The following is a 27131-nucleotide window of genomic DNA, read 5'->3' as shown; positions in this document are numbered from 1 at the left end:
GTGTTCGTTATAGAGAGAGTCTGCTGTATTTATTTGTATGCATTTTAATAAACAACTGGTTTGACAACATTCTGGAAATCTTGAACTTCACAAATGATGTAAATATGGAATATGCTAGTTTCACAAGGAAAGGAAACCTTAAGATATGACCTGTTATCAATAATATGAACATGGCAACACATTAATTTGAGTAAATTGATAAGAACACCTACACTTTAATTCTGTCATCCTGTGTTTCAATAAAATGGGGTTACCTAAGATTGCCAAAATTCCAGAATACATTTTTATCATTGTGCATATAGGTATGAGACCTTTATTTTTTAGTAACTTTATAACACCTGAAAACTCATGTGAGATTTTAACAAACCTGAAAGGCAAAGGAAGTACAAAGATCACAATCACAACAATGAAAAATAAGTAGGAGATACTGTTAGGCCTGATGCACATTTGTGTGTTTTGGGCGATCGCTGGTGGGTCAGCAGTACTGAGTTGAATCTATTCACTACAAACTCGCACACACGCCACGGGTCAATGAGTGTGCAGTGAATAAATTCATCAACCAGACCACAAACAACTAGCTCAAGACTGTCGGTGCAATTTTTCGCATTAATTTAAAGTCTTTAAAGTCTGTATTATAATTAAAGGTTGTTTCTTCAATTTCGGTGTTAAAGAGCAAAAGAATGAAGATGAAATCAAATACTGAATTATTTGAGGAAGACAGGAGAGCTGTAATGCCTAGCAGCAATGGAAACTCATGATGAATTAGTTCTTGATTACAATTGTGCTCTATTATAATTACTTAACACATTCGCTGCCACTGACTCCAAAAAGGTGTTTTGCGCTACTTGAGTCTTGAGTCAGGTGCCACTGTATGCCTTTTGGCGTTCACAACCTGTGGAATTAAATAAGGCTCTTTTTGTATTGGTTCCACATGAAAGTGACTGAATATTAAGTGGCAGTGAATGTGTTAAAGGTAAAATGAGGAATGTTTTTTGGAAGTATAAAGTAAATAAGTACTGAAATAATGATTTTCGTGGTTTTATCATTAGATAAAAATTATGTTTTAAGTTTAGAGCAGCATACTGAAGAATTATGGGATTATTACTTAAGTACCAAAAAAAAACTACTTTTGTAAGTACAGCTTAAGTGTAGAATGGGTTAGTTGAAAATATGTTTAATGACAACCAGTCATTCTGGACATTGTGGAAAGTTTTTAGTATAGAAAAGTGTGTTCTTTGCGTGGCTCAAAGCTATACACTATTGTTGTAACCAGAATTTGTTGTCCAGCATACGAAATCTTTAGTTCTTAGTTTCTTTGGATTTCTTTTTGCATTTTTGCCTAGAAACTTGTTTTGTGACTGAGGACATAATCTTAACAACAACTATGATATAATAAATTTCAGTTAGATCTTTCTTTGTGCAGAAAATTGTTAATAGTAACACTTAGTGTAATATCGTTGGTATTCTAGGGTTAATTTGAGTGAATAGATAAGAACACCTACTTATTCTGTAGTCATCCAGTGTACTGTGAAAATAGTAATCTTAGATTACGAAGTAGCTATTAAATAGGTATGTAGTTATTTTTAAAAAGAGTAGATTAAAGGAAATGACTTGACTTACTGAGAAGCAGCAATTTAAGTTCTCGTCTGGCATCTAGCTTGTCTCAGCGAAGTTGTTTCTCGATTTCAGTGTTAAAAGCAAAAAAAAACAAAGATCACAACAGGGAAAAATAGTGTGAGAAGCTCAGTATGAGAGAATGGTCGAGAAGTAAATTTTAAGACTTTTTTTGTTTGAATGCACAGCAGCAAAGAACCAAAGGAAAGATAATGAACATTGGTCCAGAATTTCTTCCAGAGACTAACATAACAGTAGCTCTAAAACAAATGAAAAATGTCCAGAAGAAAACAAAAACCACAACATAAATGATGAAAAGGGTCATAACACTAGAAATGACTATAAAAATGACGTTTTAGAGTTTCGAGCATGATACTGAAGAATGTTTATGGGAAAATTAAGTACAAAAGAAAAACCACTTTTACCCAGGTTAAGTATACCCTATTCCACGAACATACGCCTGTTTTGGATAACTTCGACAACGAATATTTTACTGTGCAAAATAAGAAGAACGAAAGTAAATTGCAAATTAGATTGTTGTTTATTGGAATAATTATTAGCTCCATTTACTTTCATACTTCTTATGTTGCACAGTAAAATATTCGTTGTCGAAGTACAGTGGAACCTCGATAAGTCGGCCCCCGATAACCCGGAAGTCTGGCTAACCCGGACCGATTTTCATAAGACAAACATTTCAACAATAAAAATGTATGTATTATGTTAAAACATTTTATCTGTAGCCGCTTCTGGAATGTCTTAAAAATATCGAGTTTCATTGATAAAACTGGCTTGGACCATAATATAATATTTGAGAGATAATGGGTATTTGTGTAAGTAATTTGAACTATATGGTAAAAATGACTCATGGCACACGGCCGCAGCGTTGGCAGAGGTCGTTGGCCGCATCATTATCCATTATCCATTATCCGGCTATCGCAAACAACAGGCACCTTTTATTCCTTTATTTATTTTCAACTGTCTTTTAAAAAATTATTTTTAGAACAATGGTCTTTTAAACTTTAAACAATGAAAGAGCCACTGTTCTTCTTGACACAACCGAAACTGACTGAGTTTTTTTTACCCAGAAATGAACAATACTCTATCTATACTGTCTATACTATACTCTATACAATATACAACTGTAATAGGTAAGTTAGATGTGTACTGTGCATATATATTTCATGTTATTTTAATTATAACAGACTTTATCTATAAGTATACCGTATTTTATTAATTTTTACAATGCTCTCCGGCTAACCCGGATTTTCGATAACCCGGATCGGCCGCGGTCCCGATTAATCAGAGTTATCGAGGTTCCACTGTAATCCAAAACAGGCGTATGTTCGTGGAATGGCCCATATGGAATAGGTTAGTTCAAAAAATGCTTAACACCTTCAGCTCCACACTAGTTCACAAAATTTTCATTCTGGGCCAAAATGTGTTTTTGGATGAATAGAGTTTTTGTGTTATTTTAGGGTGACTGAAGCAATTTTTTTTATTTATTTGCAGTTTATTTTTGCATTTTCCTGTTTTTCTATTTTTGTATTTTATATGAATTTCTAGTTACATACAACCTATATTTTCATGTCTAAGGCCAAACCCAGTTATACCAGGAAATTGGCCCAGGCCATAACATTATTCTCTACATATAAAAACTTAAGAGTGTGTCCTTTTAGGAGACACAACAGATCGAACACAACGAGCCACATGTATCTTTTTCGGTGCACAGTGTTGAGGACAGTGTGTATCTAAAAGGATACACTGGAGCTGAAGGTGTTAATGACAACCAGTCATTATGAACATTGTGGAAAGTTTTTATTTGTTCTTTGTGTGGCTCAAAGCTATAATGTATTGTTGTAACCAGAATTTGTTTTCCAGCATACGAAATCTTTGGTTCTCGGGTTCTTTGGATTCCTTTTTGCTTTTTTGCCTAGGTATAAACTATTGTTTTGTGATTGGGGAAATAATTTTAATAATAATTATGATATAATAAATTTCAGTTAAGACCTTATTTTTGTGTAGAATTGTTAATAGTAACAGGTAGTGAAATATCGTTGGTATTCTAGGGTTAATTTGAGTGAATAGATAAGAACACCTACACCTAATTCTGTAGTCATCCGGTGTGCCGTGAAAATAGCAATCTTAGATTATGAAGCCGCTATTAAATAGGCATGTAGTTATTTTTAAAAAGTGTAGATTGACTTACCGAGAAGTAGCAATTTAAGTTCTCGTCTGGCATCTCGCTTGTCTCGACGAAGTTGTTTCTCGATTTCGGCGTTAATTCTCTTCTGTTCCCGAGCCTCATCTGACTGACAACACTGCATGGTCGTGGACTACTTGATGGGGCCACGATACTCATTCACGCCGCGTCCTGCAATATCGCGAAAAACACACACCTACAATTTGACACTTCCCGCAACGGCAACGAATACGGCCACCATCACCATCGTAGTAAGCTGGGTGTGGTGATTAACTTTGACCACTGACATGCTCTTATATTCTCTTTAGTCTCGAAATAAATCTAGTTACCGTTAATAAGATTAAAGAAGCCTCTATGACGGCCTTCTAAGGGGATTAGCGGCCACTGCGAGCCTTCGCTAGTTCTCTGCTGCACACAACAGGCACGATCCGCTGCGGTTCGAGACGCCCCGGCGACTTATAGCCACAACCACTCGATAATGCACTCCTTCAGAACGTTCACCATTGCCGCTGTCTGCTAGTACACGATTTATTACACTTAAAAAACCTCCATTTTCACCAAGTGCAGCCGCCTATTGTCAATATGGCGCTGCCCCTGTACATGCCCTGTACATTTCATGAATGAAATCACGCATGACAGGAAGTTTTGAAGCCATATTCCACTGGCGGAAAAATTGAATTGCTGATAACAATTTCTTTATTCAATTACATCAAACCATTATTTTTTATACTTTGCCATACCTAAAGTAATAAAAGTAATAAAGAAATAAAATTTAAAACTACCTATGATGAATTCCCTATTGAATTAGAGAAAACCATTACGCCATTACTTAGTTTTATCCTGAAGCAATAAAATTTAAAATCATGGTAAATTCCCTATTGAATTACATGAAAGCATTAATTTTTATTTTATGTCTGAATTGAAAACCTGAAGAAATGAAATTATGGTTAATTCCCAATTGAATTACATCAAAGCAATATTTTTATTTTTATTCTTGCCATACCTGAAGAAATAAAATTTAAAATTATGGTAGGTATATTCCCTATTCCCTAATTAAACGCAAATTTACTATTTTAATTGGGAAAAAGTTAGTTAGAAATTAAATTTATTTGACGTTTCGACTTCCACTTCGGAAATTGTTATCAAAATACAAAATACCTGTTAATAAATTAATCAAATATTTACCTAATATTTTATTTTTGTTATTTGAAAAAAAATTCATCTAATAATTCAATTTCATCTGACTCATTCATATCATATTAAATTATTATACAAGATTTTTTTACCACGCAACAAAAAAAATTTGTTTAATTTGTTAATTTTGATTTCGATGAACTTAATAGAAAAGTCGGTCGAAACAACAAGTAAATTAAATTTAACTAATATTGTGGCCAGTGGCGGATCCAGAGGGGGGTCCCCATGACTGTGGTTAGTTATTCTGTGCTATGACACCATATGACCCCCCCCCCCAAACAAAATTAAATATCAATTAAATATCAATTCAATAATCCTAAAAAAAAAGAAAAACCGAGAGCTGATGCCAAACAAACAGTGGCGCACTCAGAATTTTCTTCTGAAGGGGGTTGCCTTGGGCACCGAAATTTTTTTGTATTGTTTGTGAAAGATAAGTTACATTTTCCTACTATTGTTTATATATTGCTTCCATGCCCTGGGAGGGATTATTACCCCCAAAACCCCTCCCTGGGTGCGCCACTGCAAACAAAAGAAAATGGGCCCATCCAAAAAATACTTGAAAACCCACTTATGCTAGGGGTGGTAAGACTATAAATGACCTTTCATCAGAGAATAAAAGTAATTAAATCACCCTCAAGATCCACGACCCCCCCCCCAAAATTCTTGATCCGCCACTGCTTGTGGCTTATTCCCAATTAAAATAGTAAATTTGCATAAGATGCCACAAGAACATAGCTTCAGAACAAATATTCCCTGAACCCAAAACGATTGAATTTATTGTAGACTATCTATTTTGCCATTCCGCGATTTTATTCTTATCCTTATCTGTTTTTAAATATCTGCTCACTTAATTGTCCACATCATGAATAACTATTCTTGGTGGTGTGGAATTCAGTAAACAAGGGATACCTGTTTTATGAAATAATGATCCCTCGTTTATGTAATTTCACACCTCCAACAATAGTACCCCGCTAAGCTGAATATGAATAAGTCTCTTATATACCTGGTACAGGTATATACTTTATATATGTGAACTATTCTGAAATCTAGTACTACTTAATATACTTCGATCTTATACTTAAATACTTAACACAATTAAAATTTGATTTTATACATACTTCCGACTGCTATACCTATATCTGATATTTTCAGAAAAGCTCAGAACTCGATGACAATGCAATATTCAACAGCTTTTACATGGATGCATTGAGTTTTATTGGGAAGTTTCAGCCATTTTAAATTTTATATGGTAAAATTAATTTTCACTTTTCTCAAAAGATGGCGCTACTAGTTTTCTCAATAGATGGCGTTACTTTCTATGTCATGTAAAAGTTTCTATTAATTTTTAAATAATAAAAACCTGGTATTGTAGAAAGTTCTTTTTATAAAAGTTTAATTATTTTATATATAAATATATACATATATCCCATATATCTATATATTTATTTGATCATAGTATCTAAATTTAGATATGTAGCCGGCGTATTATCTGGTGAACTGCAACGAGCAGTAAATACCATATGCGTAAAAAGGACGAGAACATCTACGTGATGCAGAAAATATCTTATCTGTCTTTATAACGATTTTATTTATTAATATCGTAGGTTCAAAATTTCGGCTCCAATGTTTTTCAAATTCATTCATTTTTTTCGAATCCTGAGAAAACTAATAAATATTTTTGAAAAATTTAAACGCAGAATCAAAGATTACATTACTACCGAGGGCCGAAAGTCCCTAAGAATAAACAAAAAGTGTCTTTTGAATAAGATATTTGAAATTAAAAATCACACTAAATTTTCTCTCTTTTTTTCACCTTTGTAACTCATTAAAATAAACGTAAAAAGTTTTCAAGGACTTTCGGTCCTCGGTAATAACGTAATTTTTCACTCTGCGTTTAAATTTTTCTAAAATACTTATTAGTTTTCTCAGGAATCGAAAAAAATCAATGCATTTAAAAATCATTTTAGCAGAAATTTTGTGCGTATCACCTTAAGGAAAAGTGCTACATATCTTATAACTAAGAAGGCTAAAATGTTTGACATATTTGTCACTTGATTGACTTTGACAGAAGTGTCCTTACCCCTTTTTAAAAGTAAGGTTAACATATTGTTACCAATTTTAATATAATAATTTAGAAATGTCGAAAAAACGTGGGGCCAAGAAGGGAAAAAATTTGGATGATGATTTTGAAGAAACCTCCAGTATTATTAGCGAAAAAGAAAAAATAAATTCGAAAACTCCCAAAAATAAGACTACTAAAAAAGGGAAAAAAGGAAAGGATGACTGGAGTGATGACGAGGAAATTGAACAAGGTTTGTTAACCCCATAATTATCACCCAAAATACTTCTACAATGTCTTAACATTTAGTGTCTAAATATAACTACTTCCTTTTAAAGCAAAAATTTTTATGGAAAAAAAATATTTTAAGTTATTATTCATTTATTCATTCATTAAGCATTAGAATCCCTAGGGATTATAGCTTACCCCATGGCGTTCAAAATCCTATTTGTGGGTGAGGTGGATTACTTCTCTATGTCATTATTTATAGCTTGCTATGTGTCTTTACTGCTGTTGTGATTTTATTTCAGTTTTTCCTGTCCTTGCCCTTAAGGGGGGGATATAGTATTATTGTACATATTTTCAAGAGTATACCATTAAAATTTCAAGTTAATCGGAGCAAAATTGACGAAGATGTGGATATATACAAAAATTTTCTTAGTATTATCGTTGATTGAAATATTGATATGGTCCAATACCTCAATCAACGGTATTATTGACAAAACTACATTTTTTTTAAACGCGTTTTCTGAAAAACATGTTTTTTTGAGGCAGTGTATATCATAACTCAAAAAGTAATGCACCAATCTTTCTGAAATTTGCACACTTCTTTTTTAGATATTTTACTAGGTAGCGATCAACACCAGTGCTTAGGTGCTTCACCAAACACACTTTTTTTGTTTTTTTTTTTCGATTTTTTCACTTTAAAGTTATACCATGAATTTAAAAATCAATATAATCATAAAAACTCGACGCCACTACCTCAAGAAACTCTTAAACTAATGATTATATGTTTCAAATGATTCTGTCCGAAGATATAGTGTACACCGCAAATCATCTCCTTTTTTGGATCGTCTAATTAAAAATGACACCACTGTTTCATTTTTTAATATTCTTCGATAAAAATTTAACTGAATAATCTTGAAGTGTTGTTATTTAAGATATCCTTTTACCCATTTAATTTAACCCCACCACTTTCAAGGGAAAACGATTTAAAATTATACAAAAAAAAAACGCAGAATTAACTATACCCCCCCTTAACTTTCCAGTGTTTAACATTCATTGTTCTTATATCATCTTCATGTTCTTATATCATCTTGTAGAACAAACTTTATACATGGGGGTACTGCTATTTTAGTACACAACTCTCTATTGCAAGAACTGGCTTTTGTTCAGATAAATTATGAGGATCTTATTGAAGAAAAACAATTTGAATTTTCAGTTGCACAAATAAAAAATTTTGATATCTATATTATTTGCATCTACAGATCTCCAACAACCAGTGTCCAGATTTTTTTGGAAGGGCTGGAGAACTTGTTGTTGAGGATTCCAAAGTTTAGTCAAATAATCCTGACGGGTGATTTTAATATTGACTTTCTGAACTATGATTGCAATGAAGTAAAGAAAATAAAAAACTTACTCACTTGTTTTAATTTAAAAATGCATGTTAATGAAGCAACACGTGTCACTAAATTGTCTCAATCTCTAATAGATTATTTCTGTTCTAACTTTGAGAAGGATTATGTTCAATGTATTGTATTTGACCCCAATCTGTCAGACCATAAGGCAGTTGTTGCTTCTATCAAAATTAAGAAACTTAGTAAAGGTAAAGATAGTGTAAATAAATTTAAAATTGGTCGCCTGTATAGTAAATCTAACTTTGGTAAATTTAGATTAAAGTGCGAGAGTCTTGACTGGTATTCTCTCCTATCACAATCGTCTGAGCCATTTAAATCATTTCATAATACAATATGTGAATTTTTTGAAAGGTCTTTTCCTAAACAAAAGATTAAAATTAAAAATAGAAAACCTTGGATTACAAATGGCATTAAAAATTCCTGCAAAACCATGAGATCGCTCCATTATATCAAAAAATATTACCAAGATGAATGGTTTGTTACATATTATAATCAATATAAAAAGATATACAGAAATGTTATTAAAACTGCAAAAGAAAACTGCTACAAGCATAGAATAGAAAACTCCTCAAATGTAACTAGGGAAACTTGGTCTATAATAAATGAATTAAGGGGTAAACACAGATCAGGTAATAGTCATCACACTCCACTTCCAAATGACTGTAATGAATTTTACTGTAGCATAGCCGAAACTTTAACAGCACAGTTGAGACATGGTACAGATCCTTTGTCATATCTGAAGAAAACAGAAGTTATGTGTCCCTTCATAATTTATGATACTAATGTTGAGGAATTGAAAGAGATATTTAAATCAATCAGAAACAAAAACTCTTCGGGTTATGATGACATCTCTATAAGAGTTTTCAATAATCTACCAAACTCTGCTTTGGATGTTTTATCTATTTTAATTAATGATAGTTTTAATGCTGGCACATTTCCCGATTTCCTGAAGATAAATGTTGTAATTCCATTGCACAAGGGTGGAGATCACATAAACCCTTCCAATTACAGGCCAATTTCTCTGATACCTACGTTGGCAAAAATAATAGAGAAAATTGTTAAAGCAAGATTAATACAATTTTTAGAGGTTAACCAACTACTAAGTCCGAAACAGTTTGGTTTCCGTGGTAACACTGGCACGACCGACGCGATTTTCAGTTTTTTAGAGATAGCTTACAATAATATTAATTTAGGCGAGATGGTTGCGGCAGTGTTCTGTAATTTGACGAAGGCTTTTGACTGTGTCAATCATGGTTTGCTGCTGCAGAAGCTTAAACACTACGGAATTAAAGATAAGTCACTGAGTTGGATGGAGTCATATTTGTCGGGTAGGAGTCAGTTTGTTAGAACAGACTGTGACTCTGACTTGATGAATGTAACTTGGGGAGTGCCCCAAGGCTCGGTATTGGGACCAGTTCTGTTTTTGGTATATATAAACGATTTAGCCTACCTTGATGTATCTGCTCATTTCACCCTTTATGCAGATGATACCTCTCTTATATGGCATGCTAAAGATTTGAATGTCTTATGCCAATCTGTAGGTAGGGAACTCTTAATGATTGGAAATTGGTGCACGGCGAACTTTTTGACATTAAACACTTCTAAAACCAAGCTTCTGTGTTTTAAACATGTTATGCCTGAATTACATCTGGAACTTGAACCTCAGCTGTCCGTCAGGTTTCTTGGCCTGAATATTGATCCTGACCTTAAATTTAAATCGCATATCGAAGCCTTGAATTCAAAACTTGCATCTGGATGCTATGCAATACGGTCGACTAGAAGGGAGCTTGGTTTTGCCCAAGCAAGAACTGTGTACTTTGCACTAGTAGAGTCACATCTTAGATTCGCAATTCAGTTTTGGGGAGCGTGTAGTCAGGAGCTTTTCAGTAGGGTGTTTTTGCTTCAAAAAAAGGCAGTACGCCTGTTGTGCCAGGTAAATTCTAGAGAAACGTGTAAACCTTTATTTATTAAACACAGTATCCTTACACTTGTATCTCTTTTCATTTTGGAAACGGCAAGCATTATTTTTAAGAATAAACATCTATATGAAAATAATAATCGATCTGGACGATTTGCTAGCAATTTAGCTTTGATTACACCTAGAAGCACACTAGTCAAAGACTCTTTTATTTTTAACGGCATCAAAATTTTTAATAAACTACCTAGTGAAATAAAAAATTTGGAAACTATTAGAAAGTTTAGAAATTCATTAGATAGACTGCTCGCTAAGAGGGCCTATTATGATCTGACAGAATTTTTTGAGGACCATTGGAGCTGATGTATTTGTGATCTTGTGTATATTTTTTTTTTTGTCAATTTGTTTGTCATTATTGTTTGTGATTTAGTTTTACAGCTTGTAGTTTGTTTGTTTTTTATTTTTGACAATACTACATATTTTGTAGTTGTTATATAATGTAAATGTGTTATGTGTTATATTTTATATTTAGTCATATTTTAATTTAATTTATTTATTTAAAACTCTTAAACAGTGTTTGTCAACAAGATTTTTTCTTAGACAATAAACATATATTCTCTCTCTCTCTCTCTCATCATCCAGCCATCTTATTTTAGGCCTTCCTCTACACCTGGGCCATAGTGGTATCTAGTTATCCTTCTCAACATATCTGAATGTGGGCATCTATGTATATGTCGTATCCATTCTAAGCAAAGAGATTTTATCTATCTGACTATATATTCTCTCATTAATTGTTCTTCGATTTCGGCATTTGTTTTCGTTCTTCTTTTTCCCTCTCTTGTTATACCTATTGTGGTTCAATATCGTTCTCATTATTTTTCTTTCAAATTTTAGAAGGCTATCATCCCCTTTCTTGTTAATTTTTGTTGTTTCCATCCATTTATTAATTTCCAATATATTCATGCCATATATTTTTTCCTTTCAGAATTCTTTCCTTTGTTCTGTCTTTTCCAAAGTTTTCCCTATTGTTACTAGTCCAGGAACCGAAGCCTTTCACCTTGCAATTTTTACAGAATGGATCAATTTGCTTGAAAATTTGAGAATAAGTAGTGGATAGTCCAAGGATCAAAATCTATATGATGCTGAAAGGCGCTTTAAACATGGGGGTGGTTGCCACCCCATCTCGGGGGTAGAAATTTTTATTATATTTTGACCGCAAAAGTTGATAGAAACATTCATTCTAAGCCAAATAGGTTCTATACATTTTTTTGATAAAATTAATAGTTTTCGATTTATTCGCTATCCAAAGTGTTAGTTTTATATCGAAAAAATCAATGTTGTTCAATATATACTCATTTACGATTCACTCAATTTTTACCGTAGAAATTTTTTTTTCAAACCAGTTTCTTGGGAATCAAATAACCTACAATTTCATATTTAAATATTTTTTCATATCTCTGATGCTAATCTTTCTATTCTGAAGAAAGTGGCATTTTAACCAAACTACAAAAATTCGTAGTTCGCTTTTAACTCCAGTTTTTTAAAAACCAATCAGTCTAAGCCAGTCAAACTTCTAGAATCTATGAATAATACATAACTAAAGAAGAATGAATAAGGTCGATGACTAAAAACACAGCTAACTTACATTATTATGCTTGCAATGAAATTTCTCCTTTTTTTTTTTTCAAAAAAATATTGATTTTTAACCGTAACTTTTTCATTTTTTATCTTAGAAAGTTTGTTAAAAATGAATTTTGTATGTTTTTACAAGATCTATAAGACTATTAATATTAAATCCTTTTAAAGTCCTCAGTCCTCACCTCAAAAAGAGGTGACTTTGAAAGGGCTGGTAAAGGTGGTTTTTGCATGTTATTACAAGTTTTAATTGCCAATAGCTCACTCAATTTTTGCAGTAGAAAAATTTTTTGAAAACCAAATTCTTGGGAATTAAATAAGCTACAATCTTATATTGAAATATCTTTTGGTATCTCTGATGCTAATCTTTCTATTCTGAATAAAAAGTATTTTTTAGCAAACTACAAAAATTTATTATTCGCTTTTAACTCCATTTTTTTTAAAACTAATCATTCTAAGCCGGTCAAACTACTAGAACCTATTAACAATACACTAATAACGAAGACCAAATAAGGTCAATTCTGGTCAATGACTAATTTTTTATTTAGGGTGGTGATTAGGGGGTGGTTTCCGATCACTTTTACGCTGAAAAAAATAGGGACTGACATTCTTTTTATTATGTCACTTAATTTTTGAGCTAGAGACTTTTTTTATTTCTGGAAATAAATATTTTTAAATACAGTAGAGCGTCGATAATCCAAACCCTAGTAATTAGAATGTTCGCTAATCTGAACGCAAAAAAAATTATAAATTTAAAAAATATGATCACAGACCGAACTTTTGTATTTAATATGACAAAATATGACCGCGGATTTTGTTTTGTTTATGCAGAAATACATACAATATATTTGTTTATTATGCAGGTGTTTTATTCCTTGTAACTAAAAAGTGTACATATGTACTATGTTTAGGAGCTTTGTATGTATTTTGAACATATGTTCGATAATCCGAACAATTTGATAATCCGAACTACCCCTGTACCAATTAGTTCGGATTATTGACGCTCTACTGTACTTTAAATTAGTTTAAAGAAGTTATCTTCGAAAAATGCACAGTTTTCTTGTCTTTTGATGTTGAAACTACAATATTTAGCATTTGACGAAGAAGAGCTAACATAATAAAGTATAGCTAGATTACTGTTGGTCTTTGAGAAAATTAGAAAAAACGGTTTTGTTTATTTTTTTAAAAGGTACATTTTTGTTAAGTAAAGTTGTTTTGATAGAACGAAAACTTTTTGAGTTATTAGCAGAAAACTGATTAAAAACATTGATTTTTTCGATATAAAACTATCATTTTGGATAGCGAATAAATCGAAAACTATTAATTTTATCACAAAAATGTATGGAACGTTTTTTACTTAGAATGAATGCTTTTACCAATTTTTGCGGTCAAAATATAATTTTTTTTTATTCCATTTATTAAAATACATAATAACAATATACAAAAAAATACATTAAAAAAACCAAGAGCCGTAGCTATGCTGGTTTTGTGGTAACATAATAAACATAAATATAATGATAACAGATTAAATAACAAAAAACTTTTTAGACTATTTTACACTGAAGGTTAATAAACCGGGAGATATTAACAGAAGTTCAACCACGATTTTCTAAGTCCTGCCCTTTTCAATACTGGAAGGTTAGAGAAGGTACTTACAATTTGTGGAACAATCCACGGGTTTCCTGTGACATTTTCCTGTGAAAAATAGATTTTCCATGAAAAAAAAAATTGGGTGTTGCAATGAATTTTTACGTCTTGCCATATCCATAGAATAACTGGACACTATCTATTTTATGAAGAAAATTTTTTGGGCAGGACGGTTGCAAAAGGACTAAGGGAGTATACAGATATACAAACATGTAATGAAAATAATGAAATTTTCATAATTTTTTAAGTCCTGCCAACTTAATAAATTAATAATATTTATTTCAAAATGACCAAAAAAATGTTGGCATGACGTCACCTAATGTTTAACTGCACTTGTTTCTTGGAAAATTCTGTATAAAATTTTCACTCTGGTTCCGTGATTTTCTAAGTCATAAAATAAATTTTGTTATAAAATAAATAATTTCAGTAGACATTATTTAAAATGGCAGGATGTTTAGTTACACCTTTTTTACTATATATAGTTAAAAAAATTGTAAGAAAATTCGTGGAAAATTACACGATTTTCTAAGTCATGCCATTTCGCACATATCTCAAGAAGGTTAATATAAATCTATTGTCAAAGAGGCAGGATGTTTGTATAGTTATTTCGTATAAAAAAATTAAATTGTGTGTCTGTAAAATTATTTCAGGGTGTTATACAAACATATTCATATCACCACAATTTTCTAAGTCATACCATGTCGAGTATGCTTAAAAAACACTAATCTAAAACCGTTTACAACTTGGCAGGATAACCGCAAAGATGAATAATACAAAAAATTAATTTGTATATCATTAAAACAATCGTATCCTATTAAATATTATTTTCCTGAATAATGTCTCGGAATTTTTACACAATTTTCAAATCTAATAGCAAACTGTAACATCTTTATTTTAAGTGATTAGATCATATTTTTATCTAAGTAAACGCAATAAAAGTAAATAAACAATTTTTACAATTTATTGGTTATAGTAGGGAATTTACCTACCCATTATATTATACAGGGTGTCCAGAAGCTCTCATAACAAATGAAAACCGGAGATTCCTCAGATAATTTTAAGAAAATTTAACTCAATTCACCTAGTTCAAAAATGCTTCCCTGGAAAGCTAAAGCTCTTTAAAGATGGCGTCTTGTAATTCATCATCGTCCTAATTCAACCCGGATCTATCAAATGCTGGATATAGGTCTCCCTCAGTCTTCTCCATGCATTTCTGTCCTGTGCTGTCGGCATCAAGTTTCTGTCGATCTGTTTGATGTCATCAGACCATCTGGTTGGCGGACGACCTCTACTTCGATATTTTTCGTCTAGAAGAAGCATATCGGAGTCTTGTAATTAGTTTCTTTAAAATAGCTGCATAACGCTTTTATTTGGAAAAACGAAAACTGGTACACTTATTTATCTTCCAGAGGTCAATTGTCAAATGTCAATTATCAATTGTCAATTTTTAGTACCGGTCATAGGGGTCCGTTTTGGGTACGGAAACGGATATTTTATCGAATAACTTTTCTGTCTAAATTTTAGGCATTTCTGACACTGGATTATTAAATTCTGGGATAGTTTTGTACTAAAAGATCTTTTTGCTTTAACTCAGAAGAATACGCAGTGTTCTAGAAAAATCGATTTGAAAAATTTTTCGTTTTTTGGTTTTTTGAGTTTAAAAGAATTTGGAAAAATTCTATTTACGAAAACTAAAACTGCTACGTTTATTTCTCTTCCAGAGATGAATCGATTTTATCAATTGTGAATTTCTAGTACTGGTCATAGGCATCCGTCTTGGGTAGATCAACGGAAATTTTATTTCATAACTTATTGGTCATTAAATTTTTAGACATTTTTGAAAGTAGAGTATTAAATTATGAGGTATTCTAGTACTAAAAGTTACTCTTGCTTTAAGTCGGCAAATACACCGTTTTTTTTTTATTTTTTTTAAATTTTTTTCAAATTCAAATAAAAGGTGTACCGTATAAAAATGGGTGGAAATTGCATTTTAGTGCATAACATGCATTCAAAAGTGCATAAGCCTATCAAAATCAGTGTATTAAGGGCAACATTTTGTTATTTGGGAGGTTTATGGAGTTACGAATACGCAAGAAGAACCGACCTCCGAATCACCTAGTGCCCAGAGTTACTGCTAAGGCACGTCATCTGGAGTTTCGTTGGATATCGGCAATAAATTAAAGAAAACAGATTATTCGAGGGTTTTTGGGATGGCCGAACACGAATATGACATTACAACCGACCCTCGGAGCACCTGGTGCCCAGGGTGACTGATCTCGAATTTAGAGAGTTTTTGGAGGTCGATTCTGATGGCGTATTCATGTTCAGCAACCACAAAACTCCTCGAGTAATCTACTTGCATCACTTTAGTGTCTGAAAGCCTCGAAATTTAAGAATATGGCGTGTATATTAGTCACCCCGAGCACTAGGTAAAGATATGTTCTAATGTGACATTCTTGTTCAGAAACCCCAAAAACAACCTGAGTAATCTGTCTGTATCAATTTACTGCCGAAATTAATATATAAATATGGTACAGAAAATGCCTAATAAATAAAAAGGTACCATAAAATATCATTTTATTATAATACTAAAATACAGGATGTCCCATTTAAGAAAACTCAGAAAATACTCATTCCGAGTTTCAACCAACCCCCTATACTAAAATTAAACATTTTGGTATACTATTAATAACTGACAATAGTAGACTATATAAAAAATCGTTTAAACATAAATTAATAGAAGTTTGGATATCAAATCACTAACAATATGTATAGGGTGTGAATGTTCCTACAAAATCAACAAATAATCATAATTATATTTTAAACTACCTTATATAATATTTCAAAACACTATATTTTATTAAAGAGAACATCGGGTAGAATCCAAAAATGTAAAAATATACAGGGTATTCAATTTTAAAAAACATAAATTTGTGTCACCCTGTGAAAACGGGTAGCCCTGTATATTAGAAAATACTGTTAAATCATAGTCCTATTTGTGGCCCATGTTTTACCTAAATAACTTTTTTCGTATATCTTACGACAAACGAGTAATTGGACTTTGTCACACTAACGACCCACCCTGTATACAAAATAACCATAAATCCATCCTGCCTCTTTGTAAATATACTTATATTAAGATTCTTGAACCATGTGCAAAATGGCATGACTCAGAAAATCGTTGACTTTTTCACGAATTTTCTAACAAACGTAGGACTCCTGCCGTCTTACAAGAACCGTTTAACCTTCCTGCCGAGTACCGAAAAGGTATTGATTTTATTTGAGTATTATAACTTTTTAAAGGCAGGACTAAGAAAATCACGGAATCAGGGTGAAAATTTTCTGCAGAATTTTCCAAGGGACAAGTATACTTAAACATTAGGAGACGTCATGCCAATATTTTTTTTTGATCATTTGGAAATAAATATGTTTAGTTTATTTAGTTGGCAGGACCTAGAAAATCATGAAAATTTCATTATTTTTCTTACATGTTTGTATACATATATACTCCGTTAGCCCGTTTGCGACCCTCCTGCCCAAAAAATTTTCTTCATAAAATCGATAGTATCCTGTCTATCTACGGATATGGCAGGACTTAGAAATTCATCGCAAAACCCTATTTTTATTTTTTGGGAAAATCTAATTTTTACAGGAAAATATCACAGGAAATTTGTGGATGTTTCCACAGATTGTAAGTACATCGTCTACACTTCCAGTATTGCAAAAGGCAGGACTTAGAAAATCATGGCTGAACTTCTGTATAATATCTCTCAGTCTATAAGTTTTCGTATATAAATTCATTTAAGAATTGTATTAAATTAAATGATTAAATTATTATTTATTATTAAATTATTATAGAAATATTCAATTAAAACTATCTGTTGTAGTAGTTAGTAAGAAGTAACTCTTTTAATTCAGTTTTAAATCTTTCTAGCCTGCAGTCTTTGATATTTGTGGGTAACTTATTATACAAAATCAGACCACTTGAATATATACTTCTTTGTGCACCAGTAGTTCGCATTCTTACGGTTTGAAAACTACCTCCCTGTCTGGTATTATGGTCATGCACATCTTCTATACGTCTTAGAGTAATATTTGTAAGTATTTGAGAAAGCTTAATTTGATGAATGAATATACAAACTTGTAAAATGTATAGCGACTCAATGTTTAGAATTCCTCTCTGATAGTACAGGTCGTCAGTTGGATGAAGTCTTGACAGTTGAAATATATATTTCACAGTCTTGTTCTGTAACACCATGAGAGGATGTAGCTGTTTTTGATTTGTATTACCCCAAACGATAGTTAGATATGACAAATGTGAATTTATTAAAGAGTGATAGATCATTTTACGCTGTGGGATACTTATAAATTTTGCAATTCTTCCAAGCATACCCACTGCTGGAGCTATTTTTTGACACGTGTTCAATATAATAAAAAAATTCCACCTCCGAGATGGGGTGGCAACCACCCCCATGGTAAAAGCGCCTTTCGGGCTTATATAGATTTTGATCCTTGGACTATCCACTACTTATTCTCAAATTTTCAAGCAAATCGATCCATTCTGTAAAAGTTGCGAGGTTTTGTCCTATTTTAAGCTTCATTACTTGGACTATACTCCCAAATAGCTAAAGGTAGATACAGTTTTAAATTTATGGTTCTGTGTTACTAGATAATTCTGAGTTGTTGTGTAGTTCTTCCCTATGGTCATGTATTTTGTCTTGTGCTGGTTTATCTCTAGCCCTAATCTCTTTGCTTTCTTATTTAATTTTTCGATTGCTTTATAAGTATCATCTTTGACTAGGCTATGATGTCTAGATCATCTGCATATGCTATTACTTGAAGTTGATCTGTAATAATGTTTTTGTTGGCGAAGTTTTGGTGGTGATATTATTGCTTCCAATATCAGGTTAAACATTATCAGGGAGATAAAATCACCTTGTTTTGAGTCTTTGTTTACTTTTATCTCATTAGAAGATGTTACATTGAAACTGATCTTTGCTGTGGTGTTCTTTAGGCTCACTGTTGGCAAGTTTCTTGAAACTTCTGGGATTCCAAGATTGGATCTGGAATTTTCGTCCCCTTAATTATATTATAAGCGCTTTTGAAAGCTATGAATATTATGTGCATTTCTCTGTTGTATTCTCTCGCTTTTTGAATTATTTGATTCATTGTATATATTGATTAATTATTGTGAATCTCCTTGGCCTGACCCATTCTGGTATTCTCCTAACATTCATTCAGCGCATGATTTAAGTTTCATGTAGTGATCATTATCTTACAATAATTTAACCATTAGTAAAAAATAGTATTGTATCAAGTTAAATATTATAATAATTTATATAAATTGTGATTCATCTATATAAAATACTATATTAATGTGTGTTTTAGGCAAAGAAGTTAATCAATCTGAACCAGCGGAAAGTAAACCAGTAGCCAAGAAAAAGGGCAAAAAGGGTAATTATTTATTTATTTATTAACGGCATCCATTTACAAAAGTTTTAACAAAGCTACATCTTAATAATAATAATAATCAGTGTGTCGAGCCTAGTAGGCCCTTGTTCATTTCCTTCATCCTCCAATCTCAATTTGTGACATTGAGTCTTCTTAGGTGCTCTTCTACGTCCATTTTCCATCTTGTTCTGGGCCGTCCTCTCCTCTGACATCCTCCAATTGTACTTGACAGTAGAATTTTGGGTAATCTACCCTCTGGCATCCTCTGTATGTGTCCTAGCCATCATAGTTGTTGGGCTCCCCATATAACTCTCTCAGATCGTCATTTGTCCTTCTGATCCAAACGCCATTCTCCATTTTTCCTCCAAATATTTTCCTTAGTGCTTTTTGTTCCCATATCTGCACCATTTCTTGATGTTTTTTATTTAATGTCCATGTATCTGCTGCATAAGTTACTATAGGCATAATAATTGTTTTATATATTCTCAATTTGGCTCGTCTTATTATGGATTTCTTTCTTATTAATAACCTATTTAATGCAAAAACACACTTGTTCCCTTTCATTAGTCTATTTTGGATTTCTTCCTCCATATTTGGTTTTCGTGTTATAATTGTTCCTAGAGTTATTCCATTTTTACATTATGATTTTTTGACATATATATTGTACTAGTGACGTCATCCATTTGGGCGTGATGACGTAATCAACTATTTTTTTAAATGGGAATAGATGTCGAGTGCTAGTTCATTTGAAAGGTTATTCAATTCCCTATTCAGTAATATAAACGTTAACATTATTAATTATACAGGGTGTCAAATTTTTTTTTTAAATTAAATTAATTGACACAAAATGAAGAATGTATGTAATTTATTTAATTCAAAATACATTCTACTGCTGTCAGAAAACAGAAATAAATGTTTATTGAACACTTCTCACTTAAATTCAATGTTCAAACTGCCACTCATCTGCCTCTTGGCAGTTTGAACATTGAATTTAAGCAAAAATCAACGTTTATTTGTGCAATAAACTTTTATTTCTGTTTTCTAACAGCAGTAAAATGTATTTTAAATTAAATAAATTACATACATTGGACATCCTGTATAATTAATCACGTTAATGTTTATATTACTGAATAGGGAATTGACCTTTCAAATGAGCTAGCACTCGACCCTTATTCCCATTTAAAAAAATAGTCGATTACGCCATCAGGCCCAAATGGATGACGTCACTAGTACGATATATATGTCAAAAAATCATAATTTAAAAATTTAATAACTTTTGTATTTTACATTTTTTTCTAATTCTGTAAATAAAGCAGTTTACAGGGGGTCGAAATATAGTGAATAACCTTGTACATGTATGTTCACACCACCTGTGGTTAACATCCTTCAAAATCATATCCAGGTACCAAAACTTGAACAGCCAGTGTACCCGATTTTTAAGAGGTAAGCCATAAGGTATAATAATGTTTAAATGCGTTTTTCTCAAAACTTTACTTTTTTGAGTTAGTGAATTTTCCCAGTATGCCCACGATATATTCGAACCTCTCAACTTCCTCAAATCGTTAAATGCGTCCATAGCATTTATGGCTGTTTGCTTCATTATACCTAAAATGTTACCAAAATTATCGTTTAATAGATTATTCTTTAAAAACCTTGTATTATGTTATTAAAATCACTAATTTCACCAGTTCTCCCATATCTAGAGACTCCAGAAAAATACATATTGCATAATTTTTTTTTTACTTTTGACTCTATATTATAAAGACATGTAAAAAATACCGGGGCTCTGTTGTTATGTTGTAATATGGGAATGTCTGTAGTTAAGGGTTCATGTGATATTAAATGTAGTATTTAAAATAAATTAAAAAGTTATTTTTTTATAGGCAAAGGCAATAAGAATGATGACTGGTCAGACAAGGAAGAAGCGGATATAAAACTTTCAGACAGTGAAACTGAGTCAATGCCAGTAGCAGTGAAAAAATCCGCTAAGAAAAATAAGAAAAAGAAAGATGATTGGTCAGATAAAGAGGTTGACATACAATTATCTGAAAGTGATATTGAAGAGGCACCTAAAATTGTTAAAAAGTCAGCTAAGAAAAATAAGAAAAAAGATGATTGGTCTGATAAAGAAGATATAGAAATAGAAACTAAATTATCTGATAGTGAAGAAGAACTAGCACCAGCTATTGTTAAAAAGTCTGCTAAGAAAAATAAAAAGAATAAAAATCAGGTACATATTATAAAATTTTGGTTTAGTAAAGTTGTATAATTGACAAAAATATTAAATATTTATATAATTTTCTTTTTCATATGTTTTCTCCCTTAACAACACTTAATGTTCTATTTTTCAGCTGAAATCATTTGTTTCTATAAATATTGAATTTTTAATATTTTTCTTTTAAGGTACGTGATGAATCTCCAGATATTGAGGAAATGGAAGCACACGATGAAGGTTTTAAGGAGGATGACGTAAGCGAGGAAGAAATTGTAAAACCTGTTAAACAAGACAAAAAGAAAAGCAAAGGCAAAGAATCAAAGAAGGATGAAAGTAAAGTTGATGTAGAAGTTAAAGAAGAAATTAAGGAATCTAAAGAAGATTCCCCTATAGTAGAAGACAAAGTAATAGAAAATGGCAAACCTGAAAAACAAAACAAGGAGCTAGAAAATAAAAAGGATAATGATGTAGAAGAATTAACAGAAAAAATAAGTACTACGCAAATAAGTGATGATAAATTAGATGAATCTAAAGAAAAGAAACTCACGCATAAAGAAAAGAAAAAAATGAAAAAACTACAGGAATACGAAAAACAAATGGAAACCATGTTGAAAAAGGGTGGACAGGGGCATTCTGAATTAGATAGTAATTTTACTGTATCACAAACTCAAAAGACTGCTGGACAATTGGCTGCATTTGAGAATGCAGTAGATATAAAAGTTGAAAATTTTAGTATTTCTGCTAAAGGTAATGATTTATTTGTGAATGCCAATTTATTGATAGCCCAGGGCAGACATTATGGTTTAGTTGGACCTAATGGGTAAGTTATAAATTTATTTATTTATTTGTTTACGGAATGTCCCTATTTTTACAAAAATTTAACAAAAATAAAATAATTGATGGATTCGACCGTTACTTGATGGAAATTCATTTTATCTTAACACTGAAAACGCTTGTTTTCTATACTTCCACAAAATTTATTACAACTAAGTGACTACAGCTGTTTCAGCAGAGTGCCTTTCTCAAGTGAAATAGTTTACAATGTGTTTGCCTTTTTAAGTCTTTAACTGAAGAGGTTGAGGAGTGGGGAGCTGTTTGTCTCGAGTTGGTCATTCAGAATTATATCTGTATTTTTCAATTTATTAATTTCCATATATTCTAAAAAAGATAGCTTAAGGCTTTTATTTTGAATATGCAGAATTTGAAACTCTTCATTGAAAGAATGATTATGATCTAGAAGGTGAAATGCGTATGTAGAAGTGTCTGTTTTTCTATTGTTGAAAGCCCTTTTGTGTTCTGCCATCCGTGTGTCAAAGATTCTGCCAGTTTGACCAATGTAAGTTTTCAGACAGTCATCACAAGTTAGTTTGTACACACCACTCTGTAGTTGCTTTCTCTTTCGGCTTTTATTGTTCTTAATATATTTGCTTAAGTTGTTGTTAGTTCTGAAAGCTGGTGTTATTCCTTTCTTTTTTATGTATCTGGCTATTTTTGTTGTTATCTTGCCAGTATATGTGAGAGAGCAGAAGGTACTGGGTTCTTTCTGTGGTGGTGGATACACGAATTTCAGGGCTTTCTTATGGAGTTTTTGGTTTAAAATTTTGTTAACTGTTTGTTCGTTATAGCCATTGTTTACTGCTATTTGTTTAATGATGTTTAGTTCTATCTCGAAGTTATTTTTTGTCATGGGAATTTCTGTCAGTCTATGTATCATGCTATGGTAGGCTGCTAATTTGTGTTGTGTAGGATGGGATGATGAATTGTGTATGGTTGTGTCAGTATGGGTAGGTTTATGATATACGGAGAACTCATGTTTGTTGTGTAGTCTGGTAATCGTTACATCTAGAAAGTTTATGGAATTATTCTGTTCTGTTTCTATTGTAAACTCAATATTACTATGAAGTGAATTAATGTATGATAGAAATTGGTCAAGTTGTCTGTTAGTTCCTGTAAAGCATACTAGTATATCATCCACGTATCTTCACCAATATAAGAACTGTTTAAATACGGGATGTTTAGAAATTGTTGTTTCAAGTTGGTTCATAAATATCTGATAATAAGTCCTGCACTGTTGTTTGTGTATATTTGATTATTGAATTCAAAATAGTCTTGATTTATGCAAATTTCAAGGAGTGTAAAATTTCAGATGTAATGATCGGATTTGTACTATTATGGTCTAAAAGATTTTTAACTAAAACAAAAGTTTCTGTAGGAGGAACACTAGGAAAAAGATTTTTTACGTCAAATAAAATTAGTCTGGAGTTGTTGGGTAATTGAAAATGTTGTATTTTATTAACTAGTTCTAGTGTATTTTTACGGTAAATTTAGGTGACAATTTAGTGTATTCTGTAATAATATCTGTTAGTTTTTTTGAAAGTTTATATGACGGAGCTGTAATAAATTTTGTGGAAGTATAGAAAACAAACGTTTTCAGTGTTTTATTGTTAGTTAAAAATAAAATATCCTAACCATAACACAAATACTAAACTAAGTATTAAATAATTATTAAATATTGTTACACAAATGATTAATTTAATTATATTAAATTTCCTGTTAAAATGAAAATCTCGTTCCTAAAAATCTTGTTAAAATGAAAATATCTGACAATTAAAATGAAATGAAATGAAGACTCCATGGTAAAGGTCACTCATCTTCGATTCCTAACCAGTCAAGCAGTGCTTAAATCTTACAGATCTTATATCCACCAGATCATAAGATTGACTAAAGTCATTTCCCAGTATCCGAATCTTGTTCATTCTATTTTATTTATCAACGGACAAGCCCAATTACAATAATGTAAACTATAAATTCATAACACTGACTATATCTACAGTTACAATACAAAAAGTTAATCAGTATTATTATACAAAGCAATGCAAAAAGTTATCTATATCAAATGCAATACAAAGAGTTATCTGCACAAAAAGTTAATTTGTATTATTATACAATGCAATACAAAAAGTTATCTATATCCATTACTCAAGTCAAAAGTACACAAAACGTGATGCAAGAATGAGCCAAAGGTTGCAAAGAAATCTATGTTATCATATTGATTGGCTGGTCTGGCAGTTCTTGAAATGAAGTTGTTAAATCCATAGTTAGTGCGATGTATAGGGTAATGGAAACTAGCTATAGATCTGGTATTAGGTCTAGATGGAACATGTATATTAATTTTATTGAGCAAAGAAGAAGCAGCAGCTCTACCATGCAGAATATTGTAAAAAGTAATAAGATCTCTCTTCTTTTGATGCATAGAGATGGGTGGCATATTTAATGTAGCAAGTAAATCTGCATCATTGTAGTTGTCCAAGATGTTTAATTTGAAAGCAATCTGTTTAAGGAATTTATGCTCAAAACGACACAAGGTCTCAATATGCACACCATAAACAGGACGCATACTCAAGATGGGGACAGAGAAGAGAGCAATAAAGCGTTTTTAAGGCAGTAATCCCAGTAAAATCCTATGTGCTTCTTCTGACAAAGCCAAGCATCTGAAACGCCTTGTTGACTACATTATTTAAGTGATAAGAAAGTTGTAGAGTTGCATCCAAAGTAACACCAAGATCCTTGATGAAAGATACATTATCTAGTCAATGCTGTCCAATCTTGTATTTAAAATTGATTGGGGATCTAGATCGAGAAAACGTAATGGCTTTGCATTTAGGTGGATTCAGACTCATCCCATTTCTTGTACACCAGTCCAACAAATTGATTTGGGTGGCGGAATTTTGTGCCGGTGAGTGTATAAATATATTTTGAAGAAGAGTTGTGTATCTAGGATAAATACTGCACTCTGTGTGAGCTCTTAACACGGAGCAATGCTGGATTGAGTCAAACACCTTCTCAAAGTCTACAAATATTAATATCAATGGCTTGTTGTATGCTGTAACTTTCTCTATTAAGGATTTTATTACTTGTAGGTGGTCCTTTGTTCAAAAGTCATTTCCCAAAAAATACCCAAATCCTGAAATGAACAAGAATGTTTAATCTATATAAATGAAGATGAATGTTTGTATGTATGTATGTATGTATGTACGTATGTATGTATGTATGTATGTATGTATGTATGTATGTATGTATGTATGTATTCTCCTTTTCATGACCATTTTTCAGTACGTCACAAATTATAGAAAAAAAGGTAAGTCCGTGATAATACACATTTATGACATTTATTCTAACATGACATTTTAGTTAAATCTGAAAGTTGTCACATTTTATTTTCAATTTGGAATAAAAACAAAACAATTGTGTCTATTGCATTTAGAAAATGATATTTTCTTTGATTTGTATAGTCTTATAAATTGTACAGATTATATTGATAATATTATTATTTTATTTAATAAATAATTATTTTTTGATTATGGCGCCACATACAATTTAATGTGTTAGAGAGAAATCGAAAAACTGTTACGCACTGAAAAATGGTCATGAAAAAGACTATATGTACCTTATAGACTCGCAAACTATGCATTTTATCATATGATGACCTTAATCAAAGTTGTTGTACATGAAACCGGGAAGGTTCTATCTAAGTAAAAAAGGGGCTTGCCCCCCATAATTATTTTTTATTTTTTTGGACAAACTGTTCTTTTTTAATTTGATATGATGTAGAACCAAAATATACATTCAACTATAAATTTTCACTTTTCTATCACTAACCGTTATTTTTTAATAGCCATCTAAATATTTTATGTATGTTTGTATGTACCTTTAGACTTGCAAACTATGCATTTGATTACGTGATAATCTTAAGAAAAGTTGTTGTTCATGAAAATGGTAACCCGAACCCTGACTGGGTACGAAAACCTAGGTAACCATTATTTAAGCATTCACCACAAAAAAACTATTGTTTATCAGAAAAAGTATACACAATATTTTTAAGTATTTTTTTGGCTTTCTGGTAATTTTTAGTTATTTAACTTTTAAAAATTATTTAGTTCTAATGCAGTACGAAGTTCGCCGCGTCAGCTAGTTATAACTAAGTATAATAATATTATATTTTAGCCATGGTAAAACAACACTGCTGAGACACGTAGCACAACGTGCATTTGATATTCCCCCAAATATCGATATTCTCTATTGTGAACAAGAAGTCGTGGCAGATGATAATACTGCTGTTGAAACCGTCCTAGCAGCCGATGTCAAACGTAATGATTTATTAGCCGAATGTAAAAAATTAGAAGCCGCTGCTAATAGTGGAGATTTAGAAATTCAGGAGAGGCTTAACGAAGTTTACAGTGAACTTAAAGCTATAGGGGCCGATTCTGCTGAACCTAGGGCTAGGAGAATTTTAGCTGGTTTAGGATTCGATAAGGAAATGCAGGTAAGGCTTGACCAAAAAAAATTTTTGCAAATAAGAATACCAAAGATATTTAAATTTAAATCGAATCTTCTTTAGGATCGTGCTACCAAAAATTTCTCTGGAGGTTGGAGAATGAGAGTATCTTTAGCAAGAGCATTGTATATTGAACCAACGTTACTTTTGCTTGATGAACCGACTAACCATTTAGATTTAAATGCTGTAATTTGGCTTGACAAGTGAGTATGCACTATTATATAAGTAC

The 27131-nt window shown here is 31.8% G+C and overlaps 2 protein-coding genes across 9 annotated transcripts in view; one reads left to right on the top strand and one right to left on the bottom strand.

Moving 5' to 3' along the window:
* LOC114336320 (guanine nucleotide-binding protein G(q) subunit alpha) overlaps nt 1–4435 on the bottom strand; it is a 70553-nt gene extending 66118 nt beyond the window's left edge. For 3 of the 8 annotated variants that reach the window (XM_050655133.1, XM_050655131.1, XM_050655130.1), the window contains exon 1: nt 3821–4433. In XM_050655133.1, the coding sequence (XP_050511090.1) occupies nt 3821–3938 (118 nt within the window). In that variant the 5' untranslated portion in view covers nt 3939–4433. Of the gene's footprint in view, nt 1–3820 lie in introns of all 8 variants that reach the window. The other 5 variants (XM_050655128.1, XM_050655127.1, XM_050655126.1 and 2 more) reach the window with 3 other exon arrangements.
* Nucleotides 4436–7078: 2643 nt separating this feature from the next.
* Nucleotides 7079–27131, top strand: part of LOC114336319 (ATP-binding cassette sub-family F member 1) — a 46499-nt gene continuing 26446 nt past the window's right edge. The window contains exons 1-6 of the mRNA XM_028286663.2: nt 7079–7320; nt 19290–19355; nt 21236–21582; nt 21756–22387; nt 26572–26890; nt 26966–27105. Coding sequence (XP_028142464.1) covers nt 7146–7320; nt 19290–19355; nt 21236–21582; nt 21756–22387; nt 26572–26890; nt 26966–27105 — 1679 coding nt within the window. The 5' untranslated portion in view covers nt 7079–7145. The remainder of the gene's footprint in view (nt 7321–19289; nt 19356–21235; nt 21583–21755; nt 22388–26571; nt 26891–26965; nt 27106–27131) is intronic.

Source organism: Diabrotica virgifera, chromosome 6 (genome assembly GCF_917563875.1).
Source record: "Diabrotica virgifera virgifera chromosome 6, PGI_DIABVI_V3a".
Lineage (NCBI taxonomy): Eukaryota > Metazoa > Arthropoda > Insecta > Coleoptera > Chrysomelidae > Diabrotica > Diabrotica virgifera.
The sequence above is the reverse complement of the archived record's forward strand: the minus strand, read 5'-3'. Positions and strand labels throughout refer to the sequence as shown.